Source organism: Sceloporus undulatus, chromosome 4 (genome assembly GCF_019175285.1).
Source record: "Sceloporus undulatus isolate JIND9_A2432 ecotype Alabama chromosome 4, SceUnd_v1.1, whole genome shotgun sequence".
Lineage (NCBI taxonomy): Eukaryota > Metazoa > Chordata > Lepidosauria > Squamata > Phrynosomatidae > Sceloporus > Sceloporus undulatus.
In genome coordinates, this window is record NC_056525.1 from 226784778 (window position 1) to 226803992 (window position 19215).

At 40.3% G+C, this 19215-nt stretch overlaps 1 protein-coding gene across 5 annotated transcripts in view; it reads right to left on the reverse strand.

Annotated features, from left to right (window-relative positions):
• SYBU (syntabulin) overlaps positions 1-19215 on the reverse strand; it is a 57507-nt gene that overhangs the window by 26567 nt on the left and 11725 nt on the right. Inside the window, exon 1 of one of the 5 annotated variants that reach the window (XM_042466045.1) lies at positions 11632-11840. The exons of 3 other annotated variants lie outside the window; for them this stretch is intronic. In XM_042466045.1, the coding sequence (XP_042321979.1) occupies positions 11632-11671 (40 nt within the window). In that variant the 5' untranslated portion in view covers positions 11672-11840. Of the gene's footprint in view, positions 1-11379; positions 11542-11631; positions 11841-19215 lie in introns of those variants that run through there. One more of the 5 variants, XM_042466046.1, reaches the window with a different exon arrangement.

Below are 19215 nucleotides of genomic sequence, written 5' to 3' on the forward strand. Positions count from 1 at the left end.
CCTTTGTTCTCAGCTTACTTCCATTGGTGCAAACTGAGTTCAAATTGCAAAAGTAGTTTGTGGTCAATTAATTCATTGGAGGGAGAGTACAGGAGGGGGCAGTGCTTTGCCCTTCCCTGTGGAGTCAGCCAAAAGAAAAGTGTTGCAGCCTTTCCTAGTTGTGTTCTTCCTCATTAATAACTTTTGCCATCTTAACTATACTCTGATGTAGCTCAGCCACATACGTCCTGGTTTTCATCTGTGAAATGTCAGAAGAGGCACATAATAAATGACCAAGAAGAAATAAAAAAATTATGGAAGCAATACACAGAAGACCCATTTAAAAGAGATGAAAGAATGAAAGACACAAAAATGAACCCCAAATTTTGGAAAGTGAAGTGAAAGCTGCACTTAGAGCAATTAAGAATCAATCACCAGGAACAAAATGCCAGGGTCCCGGAAGGGCACCCACAATTAATATTCAACAGGGGAAGTTTATTAACTCAATTAAAAGCAACCCAGAGGGCTCAGGGAACTCAAAGTGGGGATCAAGACCGTGTATACTGATTCCAAGAAACAGAACTCCAGAGTGCAAGTTCTAAAATAGTTTTATTTATGAATCATAGTTGTATTTATGAATCATTCATGCAAGGACTCATCCAAGAACTAATAATATAGATGGTGGTAGCAGATAGCAATTTAAGGGTTTGCAGAGAGCAATACATTACTGATTCCAAAAGCAGAGCTACAATTGGGGGGGGGGGGGGGCAAGAACACAGTGAAATGGAAGTGGCTCAGCAAATTGCCTTAGGATTGTGTGTGGTCAGCAATGTTGAGGAGTCAAGCAAGATATGGACAAAAAGTCTGTCTGAACTCAAGTGAGACCAAATTATTAATGCCGAAGTGGGCAAAACTTTTCCCAGGGCAGAATTTGGGATTAAAGTAGAGTTTCCATGAGAGAAAAATGGGAAGGGAAGTTTGTGAATGGCTGGACCATTAGCGCAAATGTCTCTGGACAAAGTAATATCACTTCTAGAGGGAAGAGTTCTTGACTTTTTGTTCACTTGTGAAGACAAGGTCTATTACCCACCATCACTCCTATCAGTGAAGGGATAATGCAGATTCCGATCTTGATTCCTCTATCCTTAGCTATGTGCTCTGGTATTTCTCCCACTCTGAGCATCCTGGATCCCCAGCTATAGTCCCAGATCTCCTTATATTACATGGCTAGTTTCCTGCACAAGGGGTACCTTCATGGCTATTTGCAACACATCCCTTTTAATATCAGTTTCATATTGAAAAGAAGGAGGGGTGCATGGATGCTAGACCTTGGGATAACAAAAGGACATATCAATAGAGTTGCTACCATCCTCAAAAACAGAATCAACTTTAGTTTTAACTAAAATCTGCCAACAAATATGGAAAACAAAACAGTGGCCTACAGATTGGAAACAATCATAATACATTCCCTTTTGAGAAAAAAAGGGGAAACTAAAGGTTGCAGCAATTGCAAGACTATTTCACTTATCTCCCATGCAAGCAAAATCATGCTCAAAATTCTGCAGCAAAGACTCCTACCATACATGTAAAGAGAAATTACAAAGGTGCAAATTGTGTTCAAGAAAGGAAAAAACAAAAACAAAAAAACACTAGGGATCACATTGCAAACATAAGATGGATAATGGAGCCCACCAGGCAATTTCAAAAAACAAAAAACCAAAACCAAAAAAATACTAAAGAACACCATCATGTACTTTAAAGATTACAGCAAAGCCAGTGATTGCATAGATCACAAAAAAACTATGGACTGCTCTTAAAGTAATGGGAGTATCATTACACTTGATTGTCCTGATGCAAAACCTATAAACAGGACAAAAGGCAACTGTGAGAAGAGAATATGGTGCAACAGAATGGTTTCCAATTGGGGGGAAACTGGAAACCATTTCCAATGGGGGGCCAGGGGGCCAGGCAAGGACCTCTGGTGGTGCAGTGGTTAAATGCCAGTACTACAGCCACTCACACACAAGCCATAATGTTGTGAGTTCAATGCCAGCCAGGGGCTCCAGAATTTACCCAGCCTGGCATTCTTCCAGCTTGTTGGGGGTACCCAGTTTGTTGGGAGAAATTAGCATACACATTGTAAATTGCTTAGGGAGTGCTTAAGTGCACTGATAACCGGTATAGAAATATAGTTGCTATTGCTATTCCATAACCCTACATGTTGAACTTGTATGCAGGAAATAACATACACAGATCCGATTTAGACTTGGAGAAAGCAGAAGTGAAGAATGGAGGAAGAAAATGCAACCATCTAAGATATCCAGCAGAAAACTACAAAGCTTTGGAACAATTACTTTAAAAAACAAAGAGAGTTCTAAGACAAGCTTAATGATTAACACTGGGGGTGGGGGGGATAACCACGGAAGACTTACATAAATTCAATGTAGATGATGAGAAAACTGAAATAGATTTCTCCTATTTTGGATTGATCACTGACCATAAAAAGACTAGGACTGGGAATGGCAGCTATGAAAGAACTAGACAAGTTCCTAAAGTGCAAAGACATAAAACTAAATTCTAAGGTCAAGATTGTCCAAGCCACTGTACTCCACATCAGCAAGAGCTGGACAGTGAAGAGAACTGATAGAAAGGAAATCAACTCATTTGAGATGTGATGCTGGAGAAGAGTGCTGAGGATTCTGTGGAAGGCCAAAAACACGAACAAATGAGTAATTGAACAGATAAGGCCCAAATTCTCTCTGGACACCAAGTCCAGGTACAGATCGCCCAAAAAGGGTGGTCTGCTGGCGCCTGGTTTTGCTCCGCAGGGAATCGGCAGCCTCCAGACCATGAGACTTCTCTGCAGAGCAAAAAGAACCCATGGAGCAAAAAGTACTTCTTGCGCACCATTATGACACCACAATGCACCAATGGTACACTCGCAATGTCATAATGGCACTGTGACATGTGGACGCTAAGCGTCCATCACGTCAAAATGGCAGTGCCCATCTGTACAGGGCACCGCCATTTTGATGTATGGAATATGTGCTAGGGTTGTGGGGCGTCTGTAAGTGACACCCTGAGGCAACCCTAGCATGTCGCCAGGACGTGTTAAAGGTACCATCCGGACCGGGCCCAAGATGACTAAATTGAGATTGTACCTCAGCCCCATCAGAGAAGATAGGATTCACTGGAAAAGACAACAATGCTAGGAAATAGGCAGTGAGGTAGAGGAAGATCACATACCAGATGGATAGAACCAATCAAGGAGACCACAACCTTGGACCTGCAAGACTTGAGCAAAATGATTGAGGATGGAGGGTGACGGGCCTGGAGATATCTCATATGCAGGGTCATCATGAGTTGAAGTTGACTTGAGGGCAGTTAATAACAACAAGCTAGGTAAACCTTAAGGTAGGCATATATCAGAAATGACTTGAAGGCCCAAAACAACAACAAGAAAATGTAGCTTTTGAAATAACCTTGTGTAGGTAGATTTGTCTTGATTTCTGCCGTGTTTCTGTACATGTTTAGTCTCCAAGCCAGAAAGAAGCAATGGCAGGCTTCCTTCCGCCTCTCAGACTTGATGGCCGAGGATTCATTCCTAAAGGCTGTTTTCTGTTACCAGGGATATTCCTTGGCAGTTGGACAGCAGGTTGCTCACACAGCTATCAGCTTCCCCCAGTTTTTCACATTATGTGGAAGAAAAACAAGGGGTCTTGCCCTTCCCTAATACTTTTTAGCCTATCTCAATCACCAGCTAGACACGCACAAGTGGAAATGGATAGTGAAGTTATTTAAATGAATTCTGAAGTACAGTGGATCCTTGTTATACGCTGGGGTTTGGTTCTAAAATCCCCCATGGATAACAAAATTTGTGGATGCTCAAGTCCCATTAAATATAATGACACAGCAAAATGGTGTCCCTTATAAAAAATGGAAAATCAAGGTTTGATATTTGAAATTTATACTTTTTTGAACATTTTCAAACCGTGTATGCTTGAATCCGTGTATAAAAAATCCATGTATAAGAATGGCCGACTGTACTGATCCATACTTTGACAGCTGGTAGCTCCCATGTCAGTGGGGCAATGAAACCTATCCCTCTTTAATACAGTGGTAGGCAATTTTAAATCCAGAGACCATTTCTGTTATATTCCAGACCTTGACAAGCCATTCTTTTCACCCTGCCTCCCACATCCATCCATCCATCCATCCATCCATCCATCCATCCATCCATCCATTCATCCAGTCTAAAATGGCAAACTGCAATCCCAGAAACTTCTTGGGTGTGTACAATTTGCTATTTAAATATATTTTCCCCCAAGTCTATTATAAATCCCCTAAAGGGATGATTTAGAAACAAGAAGTGACTGGATGGTCATTTCTGGTTAGCCTGGGCCCCAGGTTGTCAAAATTATACATATTTAAATTTCAGATTTCACAGCCAGCCGCTCAAGCTTCTGGGGTGAAATTTGCCAGTGGAGGAGATATTTTTTTATTTCAAGGTTTGGAGGAGTTTTGGAAGGGGCCATACGGGTTACACTTCGCCACCCATGACTTAAAGGGTTACTAGGTATTCCTTCTTACTTGCCTTTATCATATTGCTTTAAAAAGCAAGCTCCTCCCAGACGTATTAGGAAGGGTGGAATTTACACTGATTGCTCTATCCCCCCCCCCAAAAGCTATCAAGTGTTTTAAACCCAGAAATCTTATACTTTTTGCAATCAGTGAATTGAATTGCTGCAAAAAGAACACATCAAGACTGCAGCCTAGTTTACAGAAAACTTATTCTTTGCAAATGGTTTGTGGGAATAATCAGTTAGGCATTTTTGCACTTTGAAGACTGTTTAGTCAAAGTGAATGCAGCAGGTGTTAGGAACAAGCGAGTATATTACAGGGAACAGAATTTCATCAGCCAAGGGAAGGCCTTCAAAACCCAACACCCATTTTCTAGGTTTCCATTTCACAGTGGGAATTGAGATTCCTCATCCCAGCAGGGAGAGTGGAAGGCATTTGAAAGAAAATTTCAACGGGAAGGCTATCTGTATCAGTCACTGGGGGGAGGCATATATAGGGTGGGGAGATATTGCAATACTAGATGTGTCAATCAAACTAGACAAAGAGGTCAGCATATTACACCATAATTTTTTTAGTCTTTTGTTACCACCAAAGAAATATAGCAAATTATAATATTTATTTGCATATTTGATATGTGTCATTTATTTTTGCAGCCTTCGTCTACATTTTTATCTTAACAACAATCCTAGGAGTTAGGTTGGGTCAAGAGACAGTGACTAATCCTAAATCAAACAGTGAAATTGATACTCAAAGAGGAACTTGAACTTGGGTCTTATCTGTCTTAATCCAGTGCTCAAACCATTAAAGCATCATGGCTTCCTCAGCAGACTGACTCCTTTATTCCTGCATATATAATAAATGAATTTGCCCCATGCTTGGTGGTTTTCTTCTGCCTTGAGGGATGGGTGTTCACCATTATCTCTGTGACACTATTGTCTTGTAATGAAATGGTTGCTTTTTCCTTTTCTTTATAGATTTATTTGTTTAAATTCTATGCAATGAGCCATCTTCAATAATTTTCCTAAAGCGGAAAATGAAGTATGTATTTTCTAAATAGTATAGGATTTTTAGAGTATTTAAAGCAATCATTTGTTCATTTCTTTCTTTAAATATATCTGTACTGCCTTTCTAAAACTCACAAAAGCACTATACCAGTTTTATAGCTATCTATCTAGACAGACTGATGAGTAAACATCTATAAAATCATAGCAAAGGACCATTAAGAGTGTTAGAAACTATTAAAGTTTTTCAATTTATGTATTTATTTATTTATTGAATTTATACTGTGAAAAGTCGATAAAACTGGGAAGTAATTCACGACAGGGACAGCTGTTGCCTGTTTTGAATTACTTTCTGGTGCAGTGGGTTAAAAGCCACTGTAGCCTAGGGGTTTCAGTGTTGGACTATGACTCTGGAAATCAGGGTTCAATTCTCAGAACAGGCATGAAACTCACAAGCAACACCAGCTGAAATACCCTCCTCTACACAACCATGAAAGGTACAGGAGCTCTTTCCAGTTTTCAGTCTAGAAACCACAAAGGAGGTATAATGTATTTTTCTATTTTAAAACTTGTGGGGGGAAAAGGTCTGTATCACAGAGCAGTGCAAGATTCTGTCATTCTCTGATGCAATGTTTTCACCTCCTCCAACCAAGCATTCCTTGGGAGGTGCATGAATGCTAGAGTGGATCCCAGGAAATATTGGGTTGCATCTGTGGAAGAAAGAGGGCATGTATATACTTCAAAAATCTTACCTGGCCATGTGCCAGCAGCTGGCACCCTTGGGCAGCTTCCAGGTCCCAGAACCCCAGTAAAGCCCACCAATGATGCCAACCCTAACTCCCACTCCCTTTTCATTTTTCCGCACACAGACTCTCCAAGATGCATGACAGTGGGCTGAGCTGCCATTTTAATTTCACACAACTTCCAAACATAGAGGTTCTCAGGGCACTGTGGAGAATTTAAACGGTGACTCCAAGATACACCACACGTCTTGGATCACTGCTGTCTATTACTAGCACCAGTCAATAGATGAGGAGGCCCATGGGTACTTTTCCCTTTCAAACCTGGAGCCAGCCTTGAAAGTTATGCTTCACAGCCCATTTCTCCATTTTAATTAAAACTACTTAAGCTCTCCAGCTCTCTTGGACAGCAGGCTGCTTATCACAGGAACACAATGAACTTGGCACAGACATCAGTTCCTCCTCTTGGCTCTTATCATTAATGACCTTTAGACATACCAATAACTAAGCCAGGCTTTTGAAATCAGCTGCAGACAATAAAAGGATTACAATCCTCTTTCCTATTGCTGTTCAGTTATTTTTAACGAAGTGTAATAGGACTAGTACCAGAGTACGCTCCAAACAAACATACTGTATGGAAAACATGCAGCTGTACAGTTGTGATGGTCATCTCATTTTCCCAGAGGATACTTCACCCAATCCACATTTAGGTATCAGATGTACATGTAAATGCTATGTCTTTTGCAGGATCAAAATTTTCACTGTAACCCAAAATAGCAGCTGCACAGCGCTGTCCATCACTGAAAGCAAAGTCATTTCTTGACTTACAATAGAGGTTTTATTTCTTTATATGAAAACAATTTTTGGAGAAAATGGTAAGGCTAAGTGGTAAGTTATCTACTGAAGAATGAGATGCTTTCATCTGAAGGGGCATCGAAGGTGTTGTCTTTTTGAAATAAAAGAGAGGTTTGAATAATTTCTTTATTGGGTCCCAGTATGTCCCAAACATTTTCAAAGTCACCAGAACTCATTTTCAATATTAGATTATATAAAATTGGAGGTGGGAGAACATGAGAAGGAGTAAAAATGCAAATAATAATAATAATAATAATAATAATAATAATAATAATAATAATGCAAAAAACAAACCCAAAACAAACAGCCAAACAACTGGCTAAATATAGGGATGACTGTCAGTTTGCCTTCAGTTAACCCTCTCCCCCTTTTTCATCTTACTGCAACAACTGAATTGAATTTCCAGCTTTGTTGACATAGAGACTGGTGCATTGCTTTTGTGTTTCTGCTGTATTTTAGGTCTTTTTGTGTTTCAGCTAAGGGAAAGACTTGATACCTAGAGGTTTGCAGCCAGTCCAGCAGTAAACCTTAGGGCTCATGGCCCAGAGACAAAAATTACAAATTCTCACCCTCTATGTCCCCTTTGCATATATCCCACTGCCTCCTCCACCCAAGGAGAGCCAAAGATCAGCCTTTACACTGCTCTTTGTGTTGGCACCCCTTCCTCCTATAAATAAGCATGCATGCCCACACATCTCCACCTGTACTTCTGCACTCACCAAACCAAGCAAGGAGGAAAAGAGGAAGACTGTGGTAGCAAATACATCCACTGGAGATACTGCCATGTGTTCCTCTTTTTCCGTTCTTCCTTTCAATGGCAGAGACTCTGTGTGGGTATTGGTGATTGTGGCAGCTTCCAATAGCTCTTAAGAGCTTAGTCTATGGGTGAGTCTACACCAGCTAGAATACTCCAGGCTGCTCCCAGAGTATTCTAGCTCTGGAACTGTCCCAAATCCCCCCCCCTCCCTGGTTGCCTCCACATTCCAAAGCAACACCAGGCAGCTATCTACACACACATTCAACTGTGCCACCTGGCACCACTGCTCCTGACCGAAGTCACTCCCTGTGAAGTCAAAAATGAGGAATCCAGTCTTGTCTGGGCAACTACTACTGATTTCAGAGAGTGACTTGCCCCAGTGGCAGTGGCACCAGGTGGCAATGGACAGCACAGTGAGATGTGTAAGTAGACAGCTTCCAGTGTGATTCCAGAGTGTTCTGGATTTTCCAGGAAAATATAAAGCAAAAGGTAAGTCATTTTAATGCAGTTTAAGGTAGGGATGGAGCAGATTCAATGCAGAACTGACCTCACATCAAGAAGACTGCCTTCAGTCAAATTGGGACTTTGGCCCTATGTTCCTATGTTGTGAAGACAAGTTGCAGCAAAGGCAGGGGAAAACCAATTAATTTGGCCCCAGTAGACATGCTGTATGCATCTGAACAGCATACTGTCCACCAAGAGGAGAGACACTAAACACACACTTCAACACCTATTGGATCTCTTTCAATAGGCCTTCCCTGAATAATCCACCTGGTCTTCCATGGACACAGACTATCGTAGAGATTAGTCAAATTGCCCATCCCCTTGTCTCAGACTGGCAAAGCAAATGAAAAGCTTAAGGAGTAGGGGCATAAACTGAAAAAAAATATTAAGAAGTATGAATACACAGAAAAATATGAGTAAAAAATAGAACAGTCCAGATCTTGTCTGATTCTTGCTTGGGCAACATTTGTTATATTTTTATGAGCACTGTTTTTTGATAGCAAAATCTCTCTTCCAGAAAGTAGGTTGTCAGCCACTGAAGTCATGGAAAAACAGGACAATGACAAACCTTGTGCCAGCCTATTTTTTGCTGATGAATTTCCTCCTTTTAAAGGCTAGTCCAGAATATACTGAACATTTAATGCTACTGCTTACATATTTATTCACCATTCTCCCAAGAGCAAAAAATTACACACATGGTTCTCTCTCCCCCTTTTATCCTCATATCAAACTTGTAAGGTAGATTATTTAAAAGATATCATAAAATAATTGAGTTAGCCATCCAGTCCAACCCCCTGCCATGAAGGGACTCACAAGCAAAGCACTCCGACAGATGACCATCTAGCCTCTGTTTAAAAACCTCCAAAGAAAGAGACTCCACTACTCTCTGATGGAGTGTGTTCCACTGTCGAACAGCTCTTACTGTTTTCAGCTCATGGTATTCTGGTGAGTTTCATAGGTTCAGTGGAGATATGAATTCCAGTCTTCCCATTCCCAGTAGCTTAAACACTCTAAATAGTATGCCACATTATCTTACAATGAGAAGGATAATCTCAATTTCATATCTACCACCAAAGTTAATTTAGTATGTATGTTATTGTATATTTTGTATGTCTTTTAATAGATAAAATAAAAAAAATAAAAATAAAAAATTAGTATTCATTCACACACATATTCACACAGAGACCAGCTTCCAAAGAAAGTGAAGCATAAAGGAACCTTTAGACTTCATTTTGCCATAATAATCCTTGTTTTTTGCAGAACAAATTTTCTGGACAAAAATTTCACTGATTTAGAAAGAATATTTGGTATACGGACCTGAAATCTGGTTACATCTGGTAACACTGAAGCAATTAAACTTGGTTTGAGATCAAAGAAATCTTGTTTAAAGTGGTTATTTTGTGTTTCCCTTACACAGAATGATAATAAAATGCTATTAGGTTGATGGAGCAGATTTATTTCTCATTGCATTGTCAGAGAGAATCCAAAGTAACAAGTCCAAATGATATGAGGGCGACTTTGACAAAGCACTAGAAATTACTTACAGAATGCACAAGCTGGTTGTCTGTGGAACAGGCCACCTCAAAAGGTGATGAACTTTACTATATAAGAAGTTTTAAAGCCAAGGCTGGATAGCCTCCTATCAAGGAAATTATAGTAATTCCATAGACCTAAATTCAAAAATTTAGTTAAAAGGATTGCAACCTTAGTTCACAGTTCTGCAGAATGTGAATTTCATTTATGTTACTCTTCTGCAAATAGTTGTTATGACAATAAATAAAAGTATTCTGCATCATGATGATGATAATTGTCGACTTCCGAAATAGAGCACAATAAAATCTTCAGAAGGAATACATGCATTGCATAAACTCCTGGCTGAATTCATACCCACAAATGCTTTCAAAGTAAGTGAAATCTCTAGATTCTTACAGAATAATATTTAATTGCACTAATACATGTCATTGGGAAAAATCAGCCAAAAGATAGTCAGACAGGAATTGTAGCAAAACAAATATACAGTACGATGATACTCTGGCCTGTTACAGACAGCCAAAATAAAGCTGCTTCGAGTCACTTTGGAGGTATGGTATTTCAATGATACATGAGTCCTAAGAGTCTGGAAGCTGCACCAAAGCTGCACTCCAGTCCTTAGGACTGGAGTGTGGCTTTGGTGTGGCTTTTGGACTCTTAGGATGCATGCATCATTGAAATACCATACCTCCAAAGTGACTCAAAGCAGCTTTATTTTGGCTGTCTGTAACAGGCCAGAGTATCTAGGATTAAGACCTTTTGAGCAAATTTCCATACGCTAATAACAGGGCTAATAACAACAAGCCTATACCATAAGCTGATATTTTGTTGCTAAAGGCTGTCAAGTTGACTTCCCATTATGCTGAGACCTCCAAGCTGTTATTACTTAACCCCATGTTGCAGATGGAGAGGTAGCAGAAGACACCAATGTTGAGAGATAATGGATTATTTAAGATGGTATTCTGAATTCATGGTCAAGGTGAGATGTGAGCAGTGGACAGCCAGAATCAGCTAACAGAGACAAAATTGGGGGTGTAGCTCTGGGGGCAGAGAATGGCATTATCCCCCCAAATTCTGCCCCTCTAAATGTTTGCATTGGTTCCCAAATTTCTAGCAATTCTGTAACTGAAAATTTCTGTTGAGCATTTAGAATAGAGTTCAGGCATCTAAAGAAAGGGGACAGGTAAAGTTACTACATGAATATGAAAACAGTAATGCTAGAAATGTGGGGTCAGAAAGTAAATTTCGTAATTTCAGAGGAAATACCCTCATCCCATCTTGCTGTAGCTGCAGCCCAGACATGCTGATCACCAACCACCATTTTTACAGTTTCATAAAGAAAGCAGACAAAAAAGAAGTCCCTTCTTATCCCAAGACAAGCTCTAAAATCACTTGTTAAGATCTGTAGTCAGCTTTCATTTTTGCTGCCTACCTTGAACAGCCTGGTCACAATTTGTCCTTCAAGTCAGAGGTTCCTGCCTAATAAATCGTGATGAACAGTTTGCTGGCTCAGATGAAGATTCTTGATTATAGTTATCCAAGCCTACATTGCCAACTAAGCATCTCTGCTGCCAAACCCAGTAACTTATCAGAAACCCTCATCCCAAACAGAAAATAAAAACACTCTGTTTATCAAAGGGAATATCCAAAAGAGGCTTCTATAGCTGATAAAAGAAGCAATTACCAGATTGTGGAGTCACGGCTGGGACACAGGAAATTTCCATGTCCTCTTTTGGTAACCAGACAGAACATTTTCCTATGTGAGAAAAACTCCCTGGGGTGAAGTAGTCCAGAAAAGTAATGAGCAGAATAGGGAAGGATGAGACTTGGCGATAGCAGAACAATCTACAAGCTTAGCACAGAATGGGTTTTTACTCCTCCTCTGTTCACCTGATCATACCATGTATGTTTTATGAGGGGTGGGGAGGAAATGCATGTGTAATTTCTTTTTTAAAGATTCATTCTGTCAACTTTCCCCTTCCCCCACTTGGCAGCACTTAATCTTGGATGGCACAAAATGTTTTCACTCCATACTACTCCCCCCCCCCCCAACCCTTCTGTTACAGACAGTTTCTAATAGACGTCAGCTGGAACTTGGCTGACTACTCTGGCAGGATGTGTTCAAGTTAACCTCTTAACAGAGTAAGTGCTTCAAAATCTTCTGTTGCTTGGGAATTAGGGATCTGCTCCATTTCTTTCACCTCCACCATCCACCCCCATACACATTGAAAATAATTTTTGTGCAATGATATTAGTATTACAAGTCAATGACTGTGATGACTCAACTGAAACACCAAGGTTCAAGTCATACCTTGATACTGAATAACTCAGACTCATTTCACCAACCCTTTCTGCACAAAATAGCAAACTTTCTTTGTAGAAAATTGTGTTTTCTTCACCAAAAAAGTTTCGTGCTTTAAAGTTTCCTGCACAGAAAATTTCATTACCATGGGTGGTACTCTTACACCTGTATCTAATTCCGCCCCAAAATAGAGAGGGCCCTTCTCCTCACAAAATTTGTGTGTGCGCATGTGCCTTCAAGTCACCTGATGACTGACAGAGTTTTCTTAGATAAGAAATACCCAGAGGTGGATTTTCCACTTCCTTCTATGAAAATATAGCCTGTAGCACCTGTTATCAATTGGTTGCCTTCCATCCAGGTACTAACCAGAAATGACCCTGCTTAGCTTTCAAGTTCAGAATGGATCTTGTGCCTTTAGGGTACTTAGGACCTTTTTGGCCAAATTATCTGCTGAAAATACAACCCCAAAATTCCACTTTAGACTGTTTTGTTTTTTCCGGCTGATTTTATTTAAAAGGTTTTCTTGCAACTGTGGGGATGAGGGGTATTAAAGAACAAATTACTAAGTTTGGTGGTGATTTGGAGACCTTGGGAGGGCTATTTTAGAACATTTTGCCTTAATTTTTTATTTGGGGATTTAGAGACTTTGAGGATGAAAAAAAAAAGGGTTGGAAGTCACATGTGGTAAACACTTTCAACTCCTTTTCAAATCGCCGTATCTCTCACCTTTTTGCTCTCAGGTTACTTCAGTTGCTGCAAACTTGTATTCAGAGTGCAAAGGAAGTTTGCACTCAATTCAACATGGAAAAGAGAAGAAGAACGAAAAGAATCTTGTCCTTCCTTGTAAGTTTAGGCAAAAGCACAGTGCTTCAGCCATTCCTAGGTTGTGTTTCTTCCCACTTGTTTACAATTTTTGGCATCTTGACAACACACCGAAGTTGCTTGGCCACATGTGTCCCAGTTTTCATCTGTGAAATGTTGGAGGGTATGATGGAATATACATGAATTAAGAAAGAGAATGACACTTGAAATGATGCAAGGAAAACTGACTTCTTATTGGCAAAGCTAGGGAGCACTCAGTGTATCAGTCTAAAAGAAAGTAGCTGGTATGATGCAGTGGTTAGTGTTTTGGATTAGGGAGGTGGGAGATCCATGTCCGAAATTCACTTGAGTGGCCAGTGATTCTCTCTCAAGATGACCTACCTCACAGGGTTTTTGGAGGAGTTTTTTAGTATAAATTTTTAGTATAAATTATACCACTTTGAACTCAATGGATGATAGGCCAATTGAACTAATGAATTAGCAGAACAAATAAACTATCAGCATGCAGCATTCTGTTTCATAGAATATCACTGCATTCCTTTTGCACGCAGCTGGGATACAAGGAAGAAAAGAGAGGAGAATATACACCAATTCCTTGTCCTGGAGTTCAAGGGAAACAGAAAATTTGGGACATTCTTAAATTGAATGTCAGGGATTTCTTCCTCAGAATCAAGGGGAAATTTTCTTGGTGGAAATAGTAAGAATTAGCAACCCCTGATATATTTCCCTTTTGGCATCTTAGCCAGGTGAAAAGAAGGAGACGGTTCCCACACTTTTTATGACTGTGTAAATTTTAGCAAGTACAGTATAGTTTGTATGATATGCTACACAATTCCATCTTCTATCTCAGGGTGGGGAAAATGAGGCCCTAAGGCTAAAGTTGGACCTCTTGAGATTCCATTCTGTCCCTTCCGGTCCCCCAACACCATGACACCATCATGGTTAGGATTGCCAAGTCAGGAGTATCCTAGGCATGGATATTGCTCAGTTCTGCCCACCAATGAAATTTTCCTACAGTTCCTCTCTCTTTTCAGGGTACCTTGGTGAGTATTGGCATCAATTCTTGTTTTGTAGATCTATGTTTCTTTCCTTGAGAAGGGGGGTGTTTTCTGTGCAGGAACACTGATGTATATCTCTATAGCCATTTGGTCAGTGTCCTTGTGAAGAGGTCATTTCCCATACTACTCCCTTTTCTTGGGGTCAATAAAGTGTATTACCCTTTGTTCTCTGTTCTCTTCCTCTCTCTGCTCGTACCAAGCATGGATTCAGAAACCAGGTTGTGCTACTAAACATGTGTTTCTTCTTACACACATGAGAGTCAGCTCTGAGGACTCTTGTATCAAGTATAGTTTTCTCTACTGAGTAGTTATTTTTATAGAACCTAGATGTAGCAATAAAGTAAGTTTCTTTATACCTACCAATGTATCCTGTTTATTTGCCAGAAGCTCAGATCTAGTTGTTTTTACCAAAAACCTGTCGCTGTGTTGCTGCAGCAGCGGTGACTCAACTGATTTAACCACAAATAACTAAACCATAATAATTTTTCTAACACTTGGTACCTTCTAAATAGCTCACAAAATTACAAATCTTCATAGAATGGAACCAGAACAGTTGAAATTGTATCAAACCAGTATAGTTTTGCAGTATGGATATACTCTTACTTACTGGTAATAAGAGTTAAGTTAAACCATGCTGATCATTTTGGTCCTACCCTTTTCACTTTGGCACCACCCACCACAGGAATATACTCCCTCATCCTTCCTCAAACTGAATTTGGCCCTTGGGCTTAAAGAATCCCCTCTCCTTGCACTCCCAACAATAAAAAGTACAGTAGTGTAAAACTGTCTTATTTTTCCCCATCTCTCTTGGAAAGTCAGGGAAATGCCTATTAAACCAGTTTAGGTTTGCAATGAAGCTATGATCTAAGCCCCGTAGAGCTCACTCCCAATTAAAGGGAAGCATGTTTATCTTAAGTCTACTGAACTTTGCAACCTTTCATCAACACAAAAGCCTGCTTTGTGATCATTTCAATGGAATAATAGGGTGTATCTCTAGGCCTGGATCTTGTGATTAAACCTTTGCACCAAGTTTTGTGCGTACAATGTACACTTAGAAAGAAATGGACAGAAGGAGGGAGTGGATGGAGGATGAGGATACAGTGCCAGTCAGTGTTCTTTCTCAGCTCTATATGGTGATGGATGGACAAAGCAGGTGAAGACAGAGGCAAAGGTCAGTTGGCTCAGCTACCCAAGCAGGTGCACAGGACATTGATAGGAAGAAAATCACTCAGCAGCAGAGTTCAGACTACATGAAGCAAACCTGCAGGTGCCAGGCAAAATAATAAAAGATTAATTTCTGTTCATGTGACACAGGAGTTTCAAGCAAGAATGCTGCTGTAACATTAGGGTTGCAGTAGAGGCTTGACATTTTCTGACTTTGCCTTTGACCCTCCCAATTAAAGGGAAGCATGTTTGTTTAATTCACAAAAAAACCAGTCAGCATGGGCTCCTGTCACAATACACAATGCAGTTTGACACTGTCATGGTTCCATACTATTGAACTCTGGGATTTGTAGTTTGTTGTGGCACCAGAGTGCTTTGACAGAGAAGATCAAAGGGCTCACAAAACTACAAACCCCAGAATTCCATAGCATGGAACCATGGGAATCAATTCTGCAGTATAGATGCAGCCATGGACAACGACATGGGGTTTGGGGGACTAAACTAAAACATCTGGAGAGCCACATGTTCACTATGAATTTAGCTTGTCCACAATAGTTCAGCCCTCTTGCTTATGACAGCCAGAATGAAGTGGTCACATTTCTGTATAGAATCTTATGTTCAGAACATTTAACTTCTAGTTGTAAAAAAAAGGGGGGTGGGTGGGAACAAGCAAGAGATGTGAAATAGTGGTTCTTAGTCATTAGTCCTCTAGATGTTTTGGATTTCAGTTCCCATAAGCACCATCTAGTATGGCCAGGAGTCATGGATTCTGGAAACTGAAATCCGAAACAACTGGAGGGCCAAATGTTGAGAAACATGGGTGTGAAATAAGACATCTGAGGAATCTGAAGAGAGCCTGAAGAATCTTTTTACTTGGGATAGACAAGGCACAATGAAAATATAGCCCTCTAGTTGTTGTTGGAATATAGTTTCCATGGTCTATAACTATAGAGTATGCTGGCTAGGGATGATGGGAGCTGTAGCCCAGCAACTGGAAGTGTCATGTTCTCCAACATGGGATTGACGATACTCAGTTTCATGGGCAAGCAGTCTGATCTGGTATGAGCTAGCTTGTTATATTTGGTCATTTAGCTTTTCAGTTGGATCAGGTTGGGGAAACAGCAAACATACATAAATTTCTTGATTTCTATGAAGACATTGTTGTATATCTGTCCCAGGAGGCTGCTGCTTGGTATAGTCTCTTCTGCTTAATCTCGCTAGGACTGATTTTACCTTTATTATCATGGTGCCTGGAGCAAAACCATGTCCTTCAAGGCTACACTGTCATCTTCTGCTGTCCCTCCTGGCAAAATCTGCACTCTGCCACCATACCCTGTGCAGACTGTACATATACTCACCATTCCTCTTCCTGTTCATCAGCCCAAATACTAGTGTCATTTGTTTTTGTTTTTTTAAGTAAGCAAATATGTACATATCCACACATTTGTTTGCCAAGAGTGGGGAAAGTTCAGCCCTCCAGATGTTTTTAGATTGCAACTCTCACAGCTTCCTGTCAGTATAGCTGATGAAAACAAATGATGACAATCCCAATTTAAAAACATCTTCAGGGCAGCATGTTCCCCATCCCTTCTACCAATCAGCTGTTGCTACATGCCTTCAATTTGACTTTACCTTATGGTGACTCGATTGCAGGATTTTCTTGGCAAGACTTATACAGAAGAGATTTGCCATTGTTTTTTTTTTCTTAGAATGAGCGAGTGTAACATCCTGAAGGTCATTCAATTGGTATTCATGGCCAAGTGGGGACCCAAACCCCGGATGCCCGGAGTTCTAGTCTAATACTCAAACCACGACACTATGCTAACTATCAGTACCAATCAGTTGTTGCTGTTGTGTGCCTTCAAGTCATTTCTGACTTATGGTGACCCTAAGGTCTTTCTTGACAAGCTTTGTTCAAAGGGGGTTTGCCTTTGAACCTGAGAGAGTGTGACTTCACCCACTGGGTTTCAATGGCTGAGTGGGAATTTGAATCCTGGCCTTCAGAACTATTTTCCAGTGTTCAAACCACTGCATCACACTGACTCTATACTCAATATATCCAATCAGTACATATGTGTATATTTGGTGATGTATACATGTGTATTTTATATAAGATAATACAGACTCTGTGTGTGTGTTTGCGCATATCCACATATGTGTGCATGTGCCTTCAAGTTGCTTGTTGACTTATGGCAACTCTATGAGTCTCACAAGGTTTTCTTAGGCAAGGAATACTCATTGTTTTGCCTTTTCCTTCCTCTGAACTGTAGCCCACTGCAACTAATATTCATTGCTGGTTTCTCATCCAAGAACTAAGCAGAGGTGATCCTGCTTCGCTTCCAAGATCTGATGTGATCTGGTGTCTTTAAAATATTTAAGACCTGTCAGACTAGATATGCACAATTTTCTATGCTGAATTACACTGATCACTGAAATTTGCAATTTTGTGAAGTAGCTGACCAGAGAATTTACAGATAGTTTCAGAATGGTAACAGTGCTTGGTATTCTTCTCATCTATTCTGACAGCTGTAGACATTTTAAGCATGGCTGGCTCTACCATTAGGCAGAGAAGTAAGACTGGCATATTTTGTATGTCTTGGGGGACAGAAAACTGTTAAGTGATTTTCTTCACTGCTGTTACTATATTTTCACTAGATGGAAAGGAGTGGTTGTGGAAATTGCTGTCTCCTGGCCAAACTAACTTGGTTGCTTTAGATGGTATGACTTGGGGAACAGTGCCATTTGCTGCTTTGCTTCAGGCAGCAAAGTATCTTAAGCCAGCCCTGTAAAAAGCAAAAGGAATGAGACAGGAGAGAAAATGATAAGAGGTACAGCAAGGGGAGGGAATGGTGGTGGAACTTTCAAGATTTACAGTAATTTCTTCAGGATCTAGTTCTTTCACAGTGAAGGTTTAATGTCCTCCTGGGTTTTGGGGGACAATTTTTTTCTATGTTGGAAGCAACAACTGAGCTGAGGGGACATTAAAAAAACTGGGTGGCTAACCCTTGTTAAAGCATACTCTTTTTTTCTGATTGATAATATAACAGTCGTGCTTTGCAAGAGGCACTCCAAAAAAAAGCAGTGCTGTTTATGAAGAAAACAGCCCCGATGTGAGGAATCCCGCAGCACATGTGCCAGCTGATGCTGCTGGGAGAATGTTTTCCTCGGCTTGACATCTGACTCTTGCAGCTGAAATGCAAACCAAAGGGTGAAAGGCAGGAGAGGGAGGGGGAGGGAGGGAACCAGGGAGGGTGCCTGTTTCAATGTCAGATGACGGACAGCATGCCCCAAAGCAATTGTTTCATTTTTATTGAATGCTGCCATCCAGCTGGAAGTTTTGTATTGAGCTGAATTAATGAACTATACACACAATTGCAAGAATAATTGCACATTTTGAAAAGGTCCCCCCTGTCCCCACTCATTAATAATAACATGAAAGAAACTGTGTTATTAAAATGGCATGTTGTAACTTTTTGCAGTCCTGCTAAATTCAAAAGGATTTGCTCCCATGCTGCTGAACCATTTTCAGTATCAAGGTACTGTTAAGGATGCCACCTACAAATGGAAGGATCCTCAGTGTTCTCATTGCTACACATCTACAGAACATTATGCAAAAGCACTGTGGCATAGTTATAGAGTTGAATTAGAAATTGGGAGGTCCAGTTTTAAGTCACCATTGATCCATGATCATACTCTTTGAACCAGTCATTTTCTCTCAGTCTGACCTACCCATACTTTTTAGCATAAAGTACAGAAGAGGAAAGCTCTATACACTGATTTAGGCACATTGGAAGAAAGGTGACATATAAAAGTAACTCTATCCATCCATCCATCCATCCATCCATGTAGGTTGCATGTTCCTGTGGGATCTTCTGCACCCAAGTTCAGAGTTTCATTAAGAGGAAATAATGATGATGGAGCA